The sequence below is a fragment of the Rhamphochromis sp. 'chilingali' genome (assembly GCF_963969265.1).
Source record: "Rhamphochromis sp. 'chilingali' genome assembly, chromosome: 12".
NCBI classification, from domain to species: Eukaryota; Metazoa; Chordata; class Actinopteri; order Cichliformes; family Cichlidae; genus Rhamphochromis; species Rhamphochromis sp. 'chilingali'.
Genome location: NC_137939.1, coordinates 32,147,480 through 32,164,032, shown reverse-complemented (window position 1 = coordinate 32,164,032; position 16,553 = coordinate 32,147,480). Strand labels below are relative to the sequence as shown.

The window sequence follows — 16,553 nt, the reverse complement described above, 5'->3', positions numbered from 1 at the left end:
ACGGTGGTATCATCTGCAAACTTAATGACTGCGTTGTCTGGGTTGGAACTAACACAGTCATGTGTGTACAGAGTGTACAGTTGGGGACTCAACTGTACACAACCTTGTGGGGAGCTAAGGCTGAGGGCTGAGGAAAGATGAGGCCCCACTCCAACTCTCTGGACACAGTCTGACAGTCTCTGATCCAGGCAGCAGGTGGTAGAAGGAAGTAGGATATCCAGCAGTTTAACTATTAGCCTGTCTGGGAGTGCTGTATTGAAAGCAGAGCTAAAGTTAACAAAGAGCAGCCTGGCTCTTAGCTATGGAAACAGCTTCCAAAGATACCACCATAGCTCTCTGCAGCTGTAACAGATTCACTGTTTGCTAATCATTTCATATTTTTGATAGTTATGAGGAAAGACAATGTTTTTTAGGTCATGCTAGGTGGTTGCTGTAGACAAGGGTGGACGGTGAGTCCGATTCCTGTTATTTGCTGTCTGTGGGCTGTGTTGCAGTGGCGACAGCCTGCTGTAACTCAAATTCAAACCCAATTTGTCCTTTAAGAAAAGGCATTTTATAGCTGCTCATGACACACAGGGACATAAAGCACTTTGCCTCACCATGATAATGCAACTTTACTAAAACCTTTAAAGTATCTGATTTAAAATAGAAAAAATGAAGCAACCAGAGGTTTAATGATAATGACTCAGGGGTCTATAGTTCACATTTTATAGTCTCTTTGACTCTTTGTAGATTCATATTATTCACTGAAGTGGGTTTTAGAATGCAATTCGCATTTAGACTCTTACTGCCACAAACTGGAAACATGAGGGAAGTAGACTGAATTGCACAAACTATTTACATGGTAAATGCTGCTCCACATCGAAAGGAGCCAGCTGAGGTGGTTCGGGCATCTGACAAGGATGCCCCCTGGGCGCCTCCTGGGTGAGGTGTTCCAGGCATGTCCCACCGGGAGGAGGCCCCGGGGCAGACCCAGGACACGCTGGAGAGATTATATCTCTTGGCTTGCCTGGGAACGCCTTGGTATTCCCCCGGATAAGCTGGAGGAGGTGGCTGGGGAGAGGGAGGTCTGGGCCTCTTTGCTTAGGCTGCTGCCCCCGCGACCCGGCCCTGGACAAAGCGGATGAAAATGGATGGATGGATGGATGGATATTTACATGGTTTATATATATAGAGGAGTGATCACCTTAAACTAGCTTGGATATTAACAGAAACTATGAACAGGTGCCATGGGAAACCAGGGGATTGAGAAAGGTTCAGGCACATGGAACACAAGGAGAAATATGTGGGTGAGATGGATCAAGGCTCCAGGGGGTCCAGAGGGGACAGATAGCCACGATTGACATGAGAGGCAGGGCGAGGTGAATGGTGAGTCTGAAATCCTGAGTCTGCAGGTAGACCAGAGAACTGGGTGGAAATGAGACCAGCGCTGCTGATAAGCACAGCAGGAGATGGATCTGGAGAGAACGAACTGGTGGAGAGTGGCAGGCAGCGGTGGTTTAAGTGAACCCTTCATATGATGGCCCAGACAAAACTCCACCCCAGGGGACAGGCAACTGGAACTCGTCTCACACCCAACCAGACACTCCCACGACACATGACAGTTACTGTTTAATTTTTTACCTTGTTACCTTGTTATATCATGAATAAGGTTTACCTGCTGGAGGTCTGATGAATCAGTTGGATGATACAGTCAAAGACAGACTTTTCATTTGCAGGAATCCTAGTTTGATTTTTGTTCACATTCCTATTGCTGAATATGACTATGATAGACTGAACACCTGGCCAGGGTGTACACTACCTTTCACTCAAGGATGCCAGGATAGAGCTCAGCCCCACTATGACCCTGGGTGGATGTGTGATTATAAAATGAAAGGACTGATAATGATTATCAATATTACATCAAAATCAAATTATAATCCAAATTCCTAGGTGTTTGTTGTATTTGGCAAGAGTAATATGGATTACATATGTCTAAATTGCTAACCCTAGCACAACAAATAACAACGCCCCAGACAGTCAGTATTATTACATGCTGTGAACAGAAGTAGCTGTGATCACAGTTTCACTTATAAAAGAAAAGGAAAACACAAACAGGGAAAAAGCAAAATTTTAAAAAATATTAACTTCATGAGATCATTTCTTCCAAACTGACAAAAGAAATGATCGTTATACTCTCACAGCAAAGGATCAGGCTCACTATTTATAACATCGTGGGCCATTAATGTTTGTTAGATTGTGAGTTGTTTAGTATGCTTCTGTACAGGTAGGGTCACCATCATAATTATATTTGAGTATAATTAATATGCAAAAAACACTAAAAGGTTATACATGAATTTGACAGCATTATTAATCGGATATTTTTCTTCCAGTTTTCTATCTTAATTAGAAAACTTAGACTTTATAATTAAGTGAAAATCTCATATTGTGCCAGTACGATTCTTCATAGCTCCTGCTTTGAAGTACTGAACTTTAAAATTTACTCCATGAAAGATAATAATTCACAGTGCAAACTGAAGAATTCTGACTTTATTATCACTGTATTAATCTGAATCTTTCTTATATGTGCTGTGAATAAATGCAGCAGCAACTTACAGTGGGAAAGCGTAATTAAAATGAAAACATCTGTGACACATGTGACACATTCTCACATTAAGAGGACACAAATGGAGGATGCACAGAGACTGTATTAAAGTCCCATTTCTGAATCTTTAGTCAAAAACAGGCAGTGGTTACAAACAGGAAGACAAGCAGTCCATTAAATACTCTACAGGGTCAAACATACATGCACACATAATTCAAACAGGAGTAAAAAAAACATAACTGGACACTGAAAAACTTAACAAAGTGATGTGGGAGGGGACAAAGGGAAGCAGCTCAATATATTCACTGAATTATCATCAGTTACAAAAGAGAAAAACTGGTAAAGGCAGCATGCAAACTGAGCAGAATACAGAAAGATCAGAGATTATAAATAAATCAGGAAATTACTTCAAACTTACTGAGAGCAAGGCCTCTGTTACAAATCTGTCTCATTGAAAAATATGTTGTAAAGATACAATATGGTAAGTGTTCATGGTAATTCAAAAGCTGCCTGAACCACTTAAATATTTTATAAAGTCATTAATAATTAGAAAGCATCTAAACATTCTGGTCATGGATTTTACAGTCTTTGTCGCACTTGCTGTCATCTTAATAATCATCATGATCAATACATGACATGGCGAGGTCCTGGGGTAGGCGGAGCTTGCTCGGGTGATGTTGGCATGACAGGCAGGAATAGCATCTGGCACGCGTTGGTGAAAAATCCCAGTACACTGGTGTAGTTTCCTTTACAGCTGTTTGACATTTGACACTAACAGTAAGGGGAACAGGAAGAAACAGTGTTAGGTCAGGTGACCCACATAGTTTCTAAAATAACTGATAGGAAGTAACCAGTTAATTAGAAATGGATGGCATGTGTTTCGAGTGACTGCGTTATAGTTACTGTAGTTAAGTTACTAAACTTACCAAAAGCAGAAGTACACAGATGAACAAGGATCAGCTGAATGTTACATCAACATGCTCATGTTTGGTGGTCGCTGAATGCTGCTCTATTCTTTTGTTGCTTGTCCTTTATTGAAGCTGGCTGGTTGGGCAGTCCAATGGTGATATCCCGCCTATCTGAGGAACAGTTTGAAAACGCACATGCTTTGTTTGTATTATGGTTAAAGTTGGATGTTAATTTGTGTCCTTTAAAAATTTTCCTGTATTTAAAAGTACTATAATTTAAGACTAAAATGGCTCAGATAGTCTCTCTGTAAAAGTATCTCCTGTGAAAGTGGAGACAAGTTTATCCACTGATCCGAATCAGTTTACCTGGATGTTTTCTTTGAAGCTGGATGATGACTCCCCTCTTCCTCACTCCAATTCCAGTTTGCAGACCAGTTGGCCTCTGAGGTCACAGTGATCATCTGTAACAGGAGACTGAAGTTCAAATTAGTTTCTTGTCATTTTTCGTCATGTTCAGAAAAACACTCCTAAAATAACCAAGCAAATAAATATTATTAAAGATTTACACACTTCATTAGACAACAGTGGAAACATCTCCCTTTAATTCCATTTATCATGGAAATGTCCCAGTAAATCACAGTAAAATGTAGAGAACATACTATGTACAAATGGTCTTACCTGTAAAGACTTCCGTATCCACTGGTTTCCAGCGAGCGTGGATTCTTCCCATCCTCCTGTTAGTGATCCTCCATCTGAATGGATGATAACAACCTTCTGAACAAACTAGCAGGTGGCCCCTACTGGGCCATATCTATAGGGCTGATTTCTGCTAATAATGCCCATTGTATGGACTGATAACATCCGAAAAATGGTGGTCTCTGCAATGTGGGGCTCAAATTGATCACCCACTGTGCCCTTGATACTGGCTTCAAATGTGGGGCAGGCATAATATACTTCGGGTACACTGTGGAACCCGCTTTGCTAAGCCCCTTTTTTATATTGTACCTACTCAGGTCGACTTGCCATGGATTGACACGACTCGTCCCAATCCATGGCATGCATCTGTGTGTCATGCGAATTAATATGTGACACTGTGGTGTTATCTGTTTAAGTATATCCGGTTTTATGTTGAAAGTGTGTTGGGTACCGGAAGTGACAAATAAAGGTCGAAGTTGTTTGCTCTACAAGGTGTTGTCTCTTTCCCTACCGAAAACCACGACATGGTGTCAGGAGTGGGATGAAATGTAAGTGCCTTATCATCGGGGAGTGACAGCAAGCGACTTTGGAAGTGGTAAAGAGTTTTCTCGAGACGAAAGATGTCGGACGAAGAAGCGGGAGCTAGCGCAACAGTTACGCGGCCTCGCACGCCACCGCCCCACCAGCGAGCTAACGGCGGCTACAATGCTAACGCTAACCTACCCCCGAACAGAGATATGCACAGGTGGAGAAGGAGGCGCTTGGATTAACATGGGAGTGTGAAAGATTCAAAGATTTCCTCATCGGGAGACACTTCTCCTTAGAGACTGACCACAAACCACTCAACAGCCTGTTAGGCCAGCAAGCCCTAACCGAGCTTCCACCCAGGATCCAACGATTCCGCCTAAGGCTTATGAGGTACAGCTACACCATCTCACACGCTCCTGGTAAAGCACTCCTCACAGCAGATGCACTGTCACGTGCACCCGTTAACCAAGACCCTGATTCAAAAGCTACAGCCGAATTTCTGGAAGACACAAATATTTATGTGGATGAAATTGTCAAATGCATGCCTGCTACCTCGACATACATCACACAGGTAAAAGAACAGTTAAAAACCGACAGCATATGTTCAGAGGTCATGACTTTTTGTCAGAGCAGCTGGCCAGAATACAGCCATCTCATAGGCCCAATTAAAGCATATTGGCCACACAGAGAGACCTTAACTGTACATGACAATCTGCTACTGAAAGGCACCAGACTAGTAATCCCCACTGCTATGCGCCACTCTGTCCTAAGTGCCCTACATGAGGGGCACCAGGGAATGTCTAGATGCAGAGAGAGAGCCAGAGAGGCAGTGTGGTGGCCTGGTCTGAGTGGGCAAATAAATGAACTTGTGAAAAACTGCACCATTTGCATCAAAGAGCGTACTAACCCAGTACAACCTTTAATGCCAAGCCAACTCCCGGAGAGGCCATGGCAAAAAGTTGGTGCAGACCTTTTTACACTCAATGACAGCAACTATGTGCTTTTGGTGGACTACTACTCGAAATTCGTGGAAATAGCCAAACTTACCCCCACCAGATCGGAAGATGTTATAGTACACCTAAAATCTGTCTTTTCCAGACATGGAATTCCAGAGCTTTTCTACACTGACAACGGACCTCAGTTTTCAGGACAACAGTTCAAAGACTTTGCAGCAACCTATGGGTTCAGACATGTAACAAGCAGTCCTAGATTTGCACAGAGCAATGGCGAGGCTGAGCGTCATGTCCAAACTGTGAAAAACCTGCTAAAGAAGGCAAAAGACCCATATCTTGCACTCCTAGCTTACAGAGCAACACCATTGGCTAACGGATATAGCCCGGCGCAACTACTGATGGGACGGAGACTGCGCACGCCAGTTCCCCAGCTTCCTTCCCTACTCAATCCCAGCCTGCCCAATAAGAATACAGTGTTGGCAAAAGCGAGAGAGAGAAGGGCGAGGGACAGTGATGCGTACAACAGGAGACATCGGGCGACTGAACTTCCTCCACTCGCACCGGGGCAACCAGTGTGGATTACAGACACTAGGCGTGAAGGGACTGTCATTTCCTCTCACTCCAAACCCCGCTCTTATATGGTTGAGACTCCTTCAGGAGCCATCAGGAGAAATAGACGTCACCTCCAGCCATTGCCAGAGTCCACACCAAAGTTACAGACCCCATCTACCCCCGTCAGTCCCAGAGAAAATACCCTGCCAGCTCCCAACCTATCGACGTCTACAACTCTGACTCCCAAGACAGAAGTCCCAGGTCTTGTCAGAACTAGAGCTGGCAGAGTTGTCATAAAACCACAAAGATTGAACTTGTGAGATTAAATAAAGCAAAGCTTCTCGAGTTAAAAATAGAGTAGCTATGTTTCTGCAATAGGTTCTAAGAAGTAACGAAAGTACAGTTTCCCTTACGCAGTAAATATTTCAATAAGTTGTTGTTTTCTGAGAAAGGAGGATGTGGTGTTATCTGTTTAAGTATATCCAGTTTTATGTTGAAAGTGTGTTGGGTACCGGAAGTGACAAATAAAGGTCGAAGTTGTTTGCTCTACAAGGTGTCGTCTCTTTCCCTACCGAAAACCACGACAACACGTGTTAACAGAAAAAAGGCGGACATTGAAGTGAATATATACCTGATGCTCAGTCTGTAGCTTTTCGTCACACCTGGGGGAACACGGTGTTATTTCAAGTAGCTATTTCTTGTGTTGTCGAGTTTCAAAAATGTCAGTTTTGATTTTCGACAATCAGTCGCTCTTATGACTCATCGAATGACTCTAGTGACCAGTCAATTGGTAGCATGCAGTCTGACGACTTACATCTTAGGATCTGTTTAGATTACTTGTAACCCAGATTCCAAGCAATTTAAACAGTTTCCCTGGTACCAGATTCTCTGGTACCTGGTACCAGGTACTATGACCTAATGGAAAACCCATTAGTCCCATTGGTCGATCCGAGTGGGTACTAATGAAAAACATTTGCTTTAGTATGAGATTTTTGTGGCCTATGTGTGTCTGCCCACGGTGCTACTGCACAGGTCCCAAAGGAGATGGGGGAGCAGTGTGCTGCTGGGGGAACCTGCTACCATTGGGGTAAGGCTGCAACAGTATTAATATGGGCAGTATGTGTGTTAGGTTTTGTATTGTTGATTGTCATTTATGCTTAGAAATATCTACTTATATATGCTTAGAGTTTTATAATTAGTTGTAGATTGGTAGAGGTTTGATCCTTGATAGTCTGTAAACTTTGTGTGCATTAGAGAGCACTCTGGGAGCATGGGAGAGGTCGTACCTTCTCTTATTGTTTTATGGTAGGATAAACGTAGCTATATCTGTTTTAGGCTAAGTGCCTTTTGTTTAGATGAACTGCTGGATTTCCAGACCAGCAGGTTTAGGGAAGTCTTTATGGGGTCACACTCTGACCCCACACACACACACACACACACACACACACACAGTATGTGTGAGTATTGAGTATTCTTTGTTCACATGTATACCTATGTAAGATGTTATATGTTAATGACCCTATGCATATTCATGTAACCACAATAAAAGGAGTGCTATGGGGAACCTGGCTGAGAGTCTGACGGAGGTCAAGTGGTGGAACGACACTTGGCTCCAGGCAGGTCTCCCTCATGCATGAGTAACAAGAAGAACTTTGCCTACTTGGTGTTCAATGCTTTTGCTGTGTTTTTAAATTGTCTCGTTCCAGCGGTGGGCCTGTGCTAGACAGACCCAACAATGTGTTAGAGTAACATCCACGCAAATGATTTTCTGGTTTGTTAATTTAAGTTTTGAAACTGCTTTTACAAGCTAATTGTGTGGTCATTTTCTGTTGCATAGCAGTCTCATTGTTGCTAAACAGGCAGGACAGAACCACGCTGTAGAACAGGCATAAGATAAATGTTGAAAACCCAGAGATTCAGACTGTGGAAGCATAGGCTAAAAACTAGAGCTGAACTTATTTCACTTTTCACTTCTCATATGGCTTTGTCAGGATGAGAGCAAACAAAAGAGTGTATAAACGTGTGAAAACTGCCACTTCTGCATGGTTATATTTTCCTGTTTTCAGTGAAAGAGGTGAGTCAGTTATCTCATAGCCCACAGATGCAACTCAGGAAGTGTATAAATGTGTGTGTGCTTTGATCTGTGCAGTGAAGGCTCTCACTCATCGAGGAGGAGGAATTGTACCGACTGCTATCAAGGACGCAATGAACAAGTCTTCTTGCATCAGCTTTGACTTTACAGAAAAATTCCTGCCACCTGTCTACATTTTAGTATTCATCACTGGCATGGTGGCTAACGGACTGGGATTGAGGTCAGTGCTGCAGAAATGGGAGAAACTGGGGAATGTCTCTGTTTTCGTTTTCAACCTTGGACTTGCAGACATTTTGTATTTGCTCACACTCCCTTTTCTGATGGTGTACTACTTCAAGGGTGATCAGTGGATCTTTGGAGAAGCCTTTTGCAAGACAACAAGATTCTTCTTCAACCTGAATTTATACGGCAGCATTGGATTCCTCACCTGTATCAGTGTGTACAGGTACTTGGCTATTGTCCATCCAATGAGGATGATGGGGAGAATAACTGTGACTCATTCTGTGGCTATCTCAGTCATGGTCTGGCTGTTGGTGAGTGTTCAAAGTCTTCCAGACACGTTCTTCCCCAAATCACCCATAAACAATACTAAGAAGTGTTTTGATACCACCTCTAACGAGTATGTTAAAGATTACCTGAAATACAGTTTGGGACGGACACTCACTGGATTTTGCATCCCCCTGTTCATCACCCTCAGCTGCTATGGACATATGATTGCTGTTCTCTGCCACAATGATAACATTGATGAAGTACTGAAACAAAGAAGCTTAAAGTTGTTATTCATCTTGATTCTTCTGTTCTCTGTTTGTTACATCCCCTATCATATATTAAAAAATCTCAACCTCTTGTCAAGACTAAGCGTAATCAAGGGGACATGTCATAAATGGTCTAATGGAGTCTATATTTGTCATCAGATAAGCCGTGGCCTTGTGTGTCTGAACAGTGCGCTCAATCCTCTAGTTTACCTGCATGTAAGTGAAGATGTTTGTTCTCAGCTCAGACAGCTACTCCAACAAGTTCGCCAAGCTGTCACTAGTCTGTACACCTCTAACCTCACGGATACTTGAAATGTGCCGATGAACATGAGGAGTACGCCTCATCTGAGACTCATCTGAGACTTTTGTAAGAAACACAAAAATGTTGCTTTTTACTAAAAAGCAAAAATAATACTTAAAAAACACTTGAAAGACGAGTTATTGCATTTGTGATGCTTGAATGTTTGAAGAACAAACAGGATATGATGCTGCATGCTTCACTGCTGATAGAAGGTTAATGTTAACAGCATGTCACATGTATGTACACACGCTGAAAGTAAAGGTCAGTTTTGATTATGTTGTATATACTGTATGTCTATACTTTAAGCATTTGAATTCAAGCCTCCTCATTGTTGTTCTGCTGTCTAACTATAATTAAAGGCTTTTTATTCAGATTTCCCTTATTTTTGATAGTAAGTGCATAGTGGATGTTTTTTTAAAGTCTGTCGTTTAAAAGTAAAATAAACTGCTTTGTCCAGATCTCATTTATGTTTTAATGTACTTCCCTTAAAGCCCAACACATTTTCAGCAACTGAAGATAAATGTTCCAAATATTTGAGGAAAATCAGCTTTGCAAATATTTTTAAAGATGGTAAATCAATTCAAGAATACAATTCAAGATTGCAAGAATACACAGTTGTTTTTGTGAAACAGTTAACTGCACTGCAGACAATTATGATATCCTCTGTAAATGCCACAGGATATCTCATATAAAATCATTCTAACACCGTTTTTCCGCTCTCACCATGCCAGTAAATGTTACACAGATGTTCATTTACCACAGACAGCGAAGTAAATACACTCCTAATAAAGGTTTAAAGCCTCTGAGGTTTTATCAGAAGCAATACTACTTTATAGTTTGTTATTAAAGTTAAGATATTCACAAATGTGTTATAATTAGCAGGTTATTTGCTTTAAATTAGCAGAATCATGTTTGGAATAAAGAAAATGCTACATTCCAGCAAAGGAACCTCATCAAACACCAGTGGTAAGTAAAAGTGGTGGGATTATGTTTTTCTCAGTCAAAAATATGGCTTTTAGTCAAAATTTTAGGAGATATCTGTTATCTGAGGTAAATAGGGGCACAGAAAGAATAATCAGTAAATAAATGAATCAATTTATAAGGGTTCTTTTTATTTAGAAGTGTTTATTTATCATTCACACCTCGTTAATAATAACATGTAGGAGAGATTTAAATCTGGTTTTCACTCATGTCACAGTACAGAAACTTCTTTACTTAAAGTGACTAATGATCTTCTAATCGGAGCCGACTCTGGTCTTCTCAACATTCTCATCCTTTTGGATTTGAGCTCAGCCTTCAACACTATCTCTCACTCTGTTGTCTCTTGGCATCTCTGACACACCTTTAGCTTGGTTCCAGTCATATCTTCTTGACTGCTCCCATTTTATTCAACTTAAATCATTTCTTTCTAGTCTATTCCCAGTCACTTCTGGTGTACCCCAAGGTTCAGTGTTAGGCTCTCTTCTCTTCATAATATACATCCTCCCTCATGGTACCATTTTCTTCAGATTTGATCTTCACTTTCACTGTTTTGCTGATGACACCCAGTTATATCTCTCCTCCAGGCCTGATTCCTCCCTCCCACCTTCTTCCCTTATAGAATGCCTAACTGAATTAAAATCCTGGTTCAACTGTAATTTTCTAAAGCTTAATGAGGATAAAACTGAAATCCTTCCTATTGGTACTAAATCCAACCTTTTGAAGGCAAATCATTTCTCTCTCACTATCGATAACTCCACAGTTTTCCCTTCACCTCAGGGTAAGAGCCTTGGTGTCATTCTAGACAGTTCACTATCCTTTAAATCTTACATCAATAATCTCACCTGCTCTGCCTATTTCCATCTACGCAACATTAACAGATTACGTCCTTCTCTTTCCACCCATTCTATGTCCTATCCTATGTCCATTCTTGTCCATAGTCTCGTTACCTCCCGCCTTGACTACTGTAATTCTCTCTTCCGTGGTCTCCCCCAAAAATCCCTTCATAAGCTTCAACTGGTATAAAGCTCCGTTGCCCACATTATTACCAGAACCCCCTCCTACCAGCACATTACCACTGTTCTTAAGGAACTACACCGGCTCCATTCCAGATAATATTCAAACTTCTTCTGCTAACCTTCAAGGCCATTCAGAACCTTGCTCCTCCTTACCTTTCTGATCTGTTAAGCACTACGTCTTCTGCCCACTCACTTCAATCCTCTTCTTCTATCCAGCTTGCTGTGCCTTCTTTCCGCCTCTATTATGTATTGCATGATGAGGAGCTAAATGCAGATTTCTAGGTGAGTTCAACAAAAAGAAAAAAGTAGTTCATTAAAAAAAAACCCAACATAAGCAAAGAGTCCATAAGCAAAAAACACCACCACAACAACAACAAAATCCCCCCACAAGACATAAATGACTACAAAAATAACAGGAAATAACACAACAGGGGAATACAGGCAACAGTAGAAAAACACAGAGACAACAGCTAAACCAAGTGACAAGAAAAACTATGGAGACTCCATGAAAACAAAAACATGAATGAATTCAAAGAAGACGATCGAATATACAAATACAGGCCATTTACAATAGTAATTAAAACTAAAGCTGTGGAATAATAATTAAAAGCAAACTGAAAACTTTCAACAACAATCAGAAATCACAAATAACCCATCAAGACTCCCAGGCAATGACATACTTTGGTCCTGGGTCGTTGACCCAGCGTTTTGTGTTTATTCTGATTTTGTATTGGTTTAGGGTTGAACCTGAAGTTTGGTGTATATTCAGCCCTACCTGTGTCTGTCCTTGGTGCTCTGTTCATGTCCCCGTGTTGTGTTGCAAATCAGTCTGTGTGTTTCCTGCTTTACTTTGAAGGCTCGTGTTCTGGATTTCCTGCTCTATTCTGAAGGTCTGTGTCTGTTGTCATTGTGTTCAGCTTGTGTCCTCCAGTCATCATGTGTATTCAGATCAGCTGTTCTTACCTCCTGTGTGTGATTACCCGATTACCTTGTGTGTGTATATTTAGTGGGTGTCGGTCTGTGTTCCTTGTCGGCTCGTCTGCATTCATCCATGTATCACTGCGTTCATCTGTGTTTCTTGGTATCCTGTTCCTTAGTCTGCGTCTCTCTGCCCCGCACCCCTTTCGTATGGTCTCAGGTTTGTCAGTTAGTTTCTCCCAGTTTAGGTTTCCGTTAGTAATCTCTCACGATTCGTTGCCTGTTTCTGCCACTGCCACCTTGTAAATAAACGTCACTCGAATCATCAGTCACTGCCGCATTTTGGGTCCTCCTTTTCCTCCACACCACACGGCTCACTCCGCCAGCCGTGACATACTTACTTATGTAAAATGATGTTTTAGGTCTTAAATGGTTTAAAATACAGCTACCATCGTGTGCAAAACAACCACAAACGGAGGTTATTAGATGCCCATCTGTTTAGATCACAAAGCTTTGCTGTCAAACAAAGTGTTTACTGATAAATAATAATATGCATCTGCATTTCATATGCTAAACTAACTTTCACACAGAGTGTTACATGCAATAAAAATAACCTTGTAATCCAAGTTATAATGAACATTCAATGTCTAGGACTTGAAAATGCGATCTTTTCTGAAAGTTTTAGTTAAAAAAAATGTTTTGAATGACACAAATGATAACAATACAATAACAAGCATGCTTTTGTGTGGTGCATTGATAGAAAGGTAAACAGTATTTGTGCGCTAGCAAGCAAACAGACAGTTTCACAAGCATGTATACACAAGGTGTTGCACAATTATTAGGAATCTCTTTCCAGCTTCTCGGTGCTGGTTTACAAGCAGGGACATGACCGATCACTCTATGAACTTGTTTTCTTTCACTTGCCTCATTTGTAATTCTGCCACAGAGGAGTGAGGTTGTACAGACACACAATGCCTGATAATTGTACTTCTGTTGAATATGACTTCGAACGCAAAATTCTACCGTCCATTTACACCATGGTATTGATCATTGGTCTGGGAGCTAATGGATGGGGGATGAAGTCGATCCTGCAGAAACAGAAGAAAGTTGGAAACAATGTGTTTCTTTTAAACATTGGACTTGCCAATTTTTTGTTCCTTCCAACACTACCATTTTTGTCAGCATACTATTTTATGAACAGTAATTGGATATTTGGAGATGCCTTCTGCAAGATCACAAGATTCTGCTTCAACTTGAATTTATACGGCAGCATTGGATTCCTCACCTGTATAAGTGTGGACAGGTATCTGGCTATTGTCCATCCACTGAAAGCGATGGGAAGGATGACTGTCCGTAACACTGTGGTTATCTCAGTCATGGTTTGGGTGTTGGTGAGTGTTCAAAGTCTTCCAGACATGCTCTACCTCAAAACATCCACAAACAACACCACCAAAACAAATGAAACCGCAAAATGCTACCACACCACCTCTACACAGTATGTCGAGGATTACCTGACATACAGTCTTGGACAGACACTCACTGGGTTTTGCATCCCGTTCCTTATCCTACTTGGCTGCTATGGACATGTGATTTTGGTTCTCTGTCAAAGTAATACCATTGACAAGGAAGTAAAACAAAGAAGCTTAAAGTTGTTGTTTATTTTGATTCTTCTCTTCTCAGTTTGTTACATCCCATATCATATTTTTAGGAACCTCAACCTTTATGCAAGAGGATTATTAAAAAAGGGGCAATGCCCTACATGGAATAATGGAGTCTTCAGTGCTCATCAGATAAGTCGTGGTCTTGTGTGTCTGAATAGTGTTTTGAACCCCCTGGTTTACCTCCATATCACAGATATTTCTACTCAGTTCAATAAGCTTCTCCTGCGATCTTGTCATATGTTAAATCGTCTGACTGTATCAAGATATGGCAGTGTGCAGGCGACACAGTATACACAAGACTAGTTCATTGTTGACTTTGATCTCATCTTTTACTGCTGTGCTTAACAGCTACACTGTTCATTTGCTGTCCTTTTTTTCTATTTATTACATTCTTTTTTATACTATATTATACAATGTTTTAAATAAACTATGGATTCAGAGGAAACAGCTCCATGTGTCTGTGTTATGACAGATCTGTGAAAGGAAGCTAATGTCAACAGAGAATGACTAAAGCTGTGACTGAGAAAAAAATCAACAGCCAGTTCCTAATGACATTAGATTTTTGATGTAAATATACTCTTATCCACATTTTTTCACATATATCACAACAGCAACACTTGCACACAATAAGGTCAGGGCAGAGCACTGGGAGATGATTATCATGATTTATTTTTCAGTGCAATCATTAACAAGTTGTGGTTAGTAGTTAAAACACTCACAAGCAGCCCCTGGGTCATTGGTGTATAAGTGTGTGTATACAGATAAAAAGACCTAAGAGCATAGAGTACAACTGCTTTGTGAATGGGTTCATATGGCTTGTACTTGCATCTTTTTTAAAAGAAGACCGCATGAGTTCACACAGTGCGTTCTAGTGAAAGAAAATAACATAAATCATATAAAACAGATTTTTCTTTAAACCAGATAAAAAACAAAATATTTTGACAATATATTTAATTTATTCTCTAATGAAACTTTGCTTTTCTGTTCTCATATTGCATGCACATGTTGCACAGCGGCAATGCAAATGCAGTTCTAATACAGTGGGGCAAAAAAGTATTTAGTCAGCCACCGATTGTGCAAGTTCCCCCACTTAAAATGATGACAGAGGTCAGTAATTTGCACCAGAGGTACACTTCAACTGTGAGAGACAGAATGTGAAAAAAAATCCATGAATTCACATGGTAGGATTTGTAAAGAATTTATTTGTAAATTAGGGTGGAAAATAAGTATTTGGTCACCTCAAACAAGGAAAATCTCTGGCTCTCACAGACCTGTAACGTCTTCTGTAAGAAGCTTTTCTGTCCCCCACTCGTTACCTGTATGAATGGCACCTGTTTGAACTCATCATCTGTATAAAAGACACCTGTCCACAGCCTCAAACAGTCAGACTCCAAACTCTGCCATGGCCAAGACCAAAGAGCTTTCGAAGGACACCAGGAAAAGTATTGTAGACCTGCACCAGACTGGGAAGAGTGAATCTACAATAGGCAAGCAGCTTGGTGTGAAAAAATCAACTGTGGGAGCAATCATCAGAAAATGGAAGACATACAAGACCACTGATAATCTCCCTCGATCTGGGGCTCCACGCAAGATCTCATCCCGTGGGGTCAAAAAGATCATGAGAATGGTGAGCAAAGATCCCAGAACCACACGGGGGGACCTGGTGAATGACCTGCAGAGAGCTGGGACCAAAGTAACAAAGGTCACCATCTCCATGCCTGCTTCATGCCCTGGGGGACGGGGCTATGGCTCGCTACATCCTCTTGCAGACCATTACATGTGGAAACCATTTGAATACAAGCGCGCTGATCCACACAGGTATGCACACGGGTGTTCACTGCTCGTAGACTTAAATTCCACCTTTCTTGGCTGCTACTTCAAAGCACATTGTGCGCTGTCTGTCCTGCGTGCTGCACAACAACATTGAATATTTAGTATTTACTGCTGTTTACACTTAGCTAGATTAATGCAATGGTGTTGTGTTTAGTATGTTGCTTTGGGTTTTTTTTTTTTGCTTGTTTTCTATTCTTCTTCTCTCAACAGGTGATCCAGGAGATTTTTTTTTCTCCCCCCCTTTCTCACTGTCCCTCTCCCTTTCTGTTTTTCTTTTCCTTCCTCTTTCTTTCTCCCTTTCCTATCCCTCACTCATGTCTGTCCCGTCTGTAACATCTGAAAATAAAATATAATAAATAATAAAAACGGCAGCACGGTGGCACGGTGGTTAGCACTGTTGCCGCACAGCAAGAAGGTCCTGAGTTCAATTCCACCATCAGGCCGGGGTCTTTCTGTGTGGAGTTTGCATGTTCTCCCCGTGTTTGCGTGGGTTCTCTCCGGGTACTCCGGCTTCCTCCCACCGTCCAAAGACATGCAACTTGTGGGGATAGGTTAATTGGATAATCCAAATTACCACTAGGTGTGAATGTGAATGTGAGTGCGAATGGTTGTCTGTCTCTATGTGTTAGCCCTGCGACAGACTGGCGACCTGTCCAGGGTGTACCCTGCCTCTCGCCCTATGACAGCTGGGATAGGCTCCAGCGCCCCCCGCGACGCTGAAAAGGATAAGCGGAAGCGAATGGATGGATGGATAAATAATAAAAACAAAGATCGA

At 41.4% G+C, this 16,553-nt stretch overlaps 2 protein-coding genes across 2 annotated transcripts; both read left to right on the top strand.

The window, feature by feature from the left end:
* The first annotated feature begins 8,272 nt into the window (after positions 1-8,272).
* On the top strand, positions 8,273-9,644 carry LOC308406810 (P2Y purinoceptor 1-like). The gene has a single exon (XM_080898041.1). It carries the CDS (start codon positions 8,427-8,429, stop codon positions 9,378-9,380), a length of 954 nt encoding a protein of 317 aa, XP_080754167.1. The 5' UTR covers positions 8,273-8,426; the 3' UTR covers positions 9,381-9,644.
* A 3,611-nt stretch (positions 9,645-13,255) lies between these two features.
* On the top strand, positions 13,256-14,248 carry LOC308406809 (P2Y purinoceptor 1-like; the record flags this gene model as incomplete). The annotated part of the gene is made up of 1 exon (XM_080898040.1): positions 13,256-14,248. The coding sequence occupies one exon, from the start codon at positions 13,256-13,258 to the stop codon at positions 14,246-14,248; it is 993 nt and encodes a 330-aa protein (XP_080754166.1).
* Between the last annotated feature and the right edge of the window lie 2,305 nt (positions 14,249-16,553).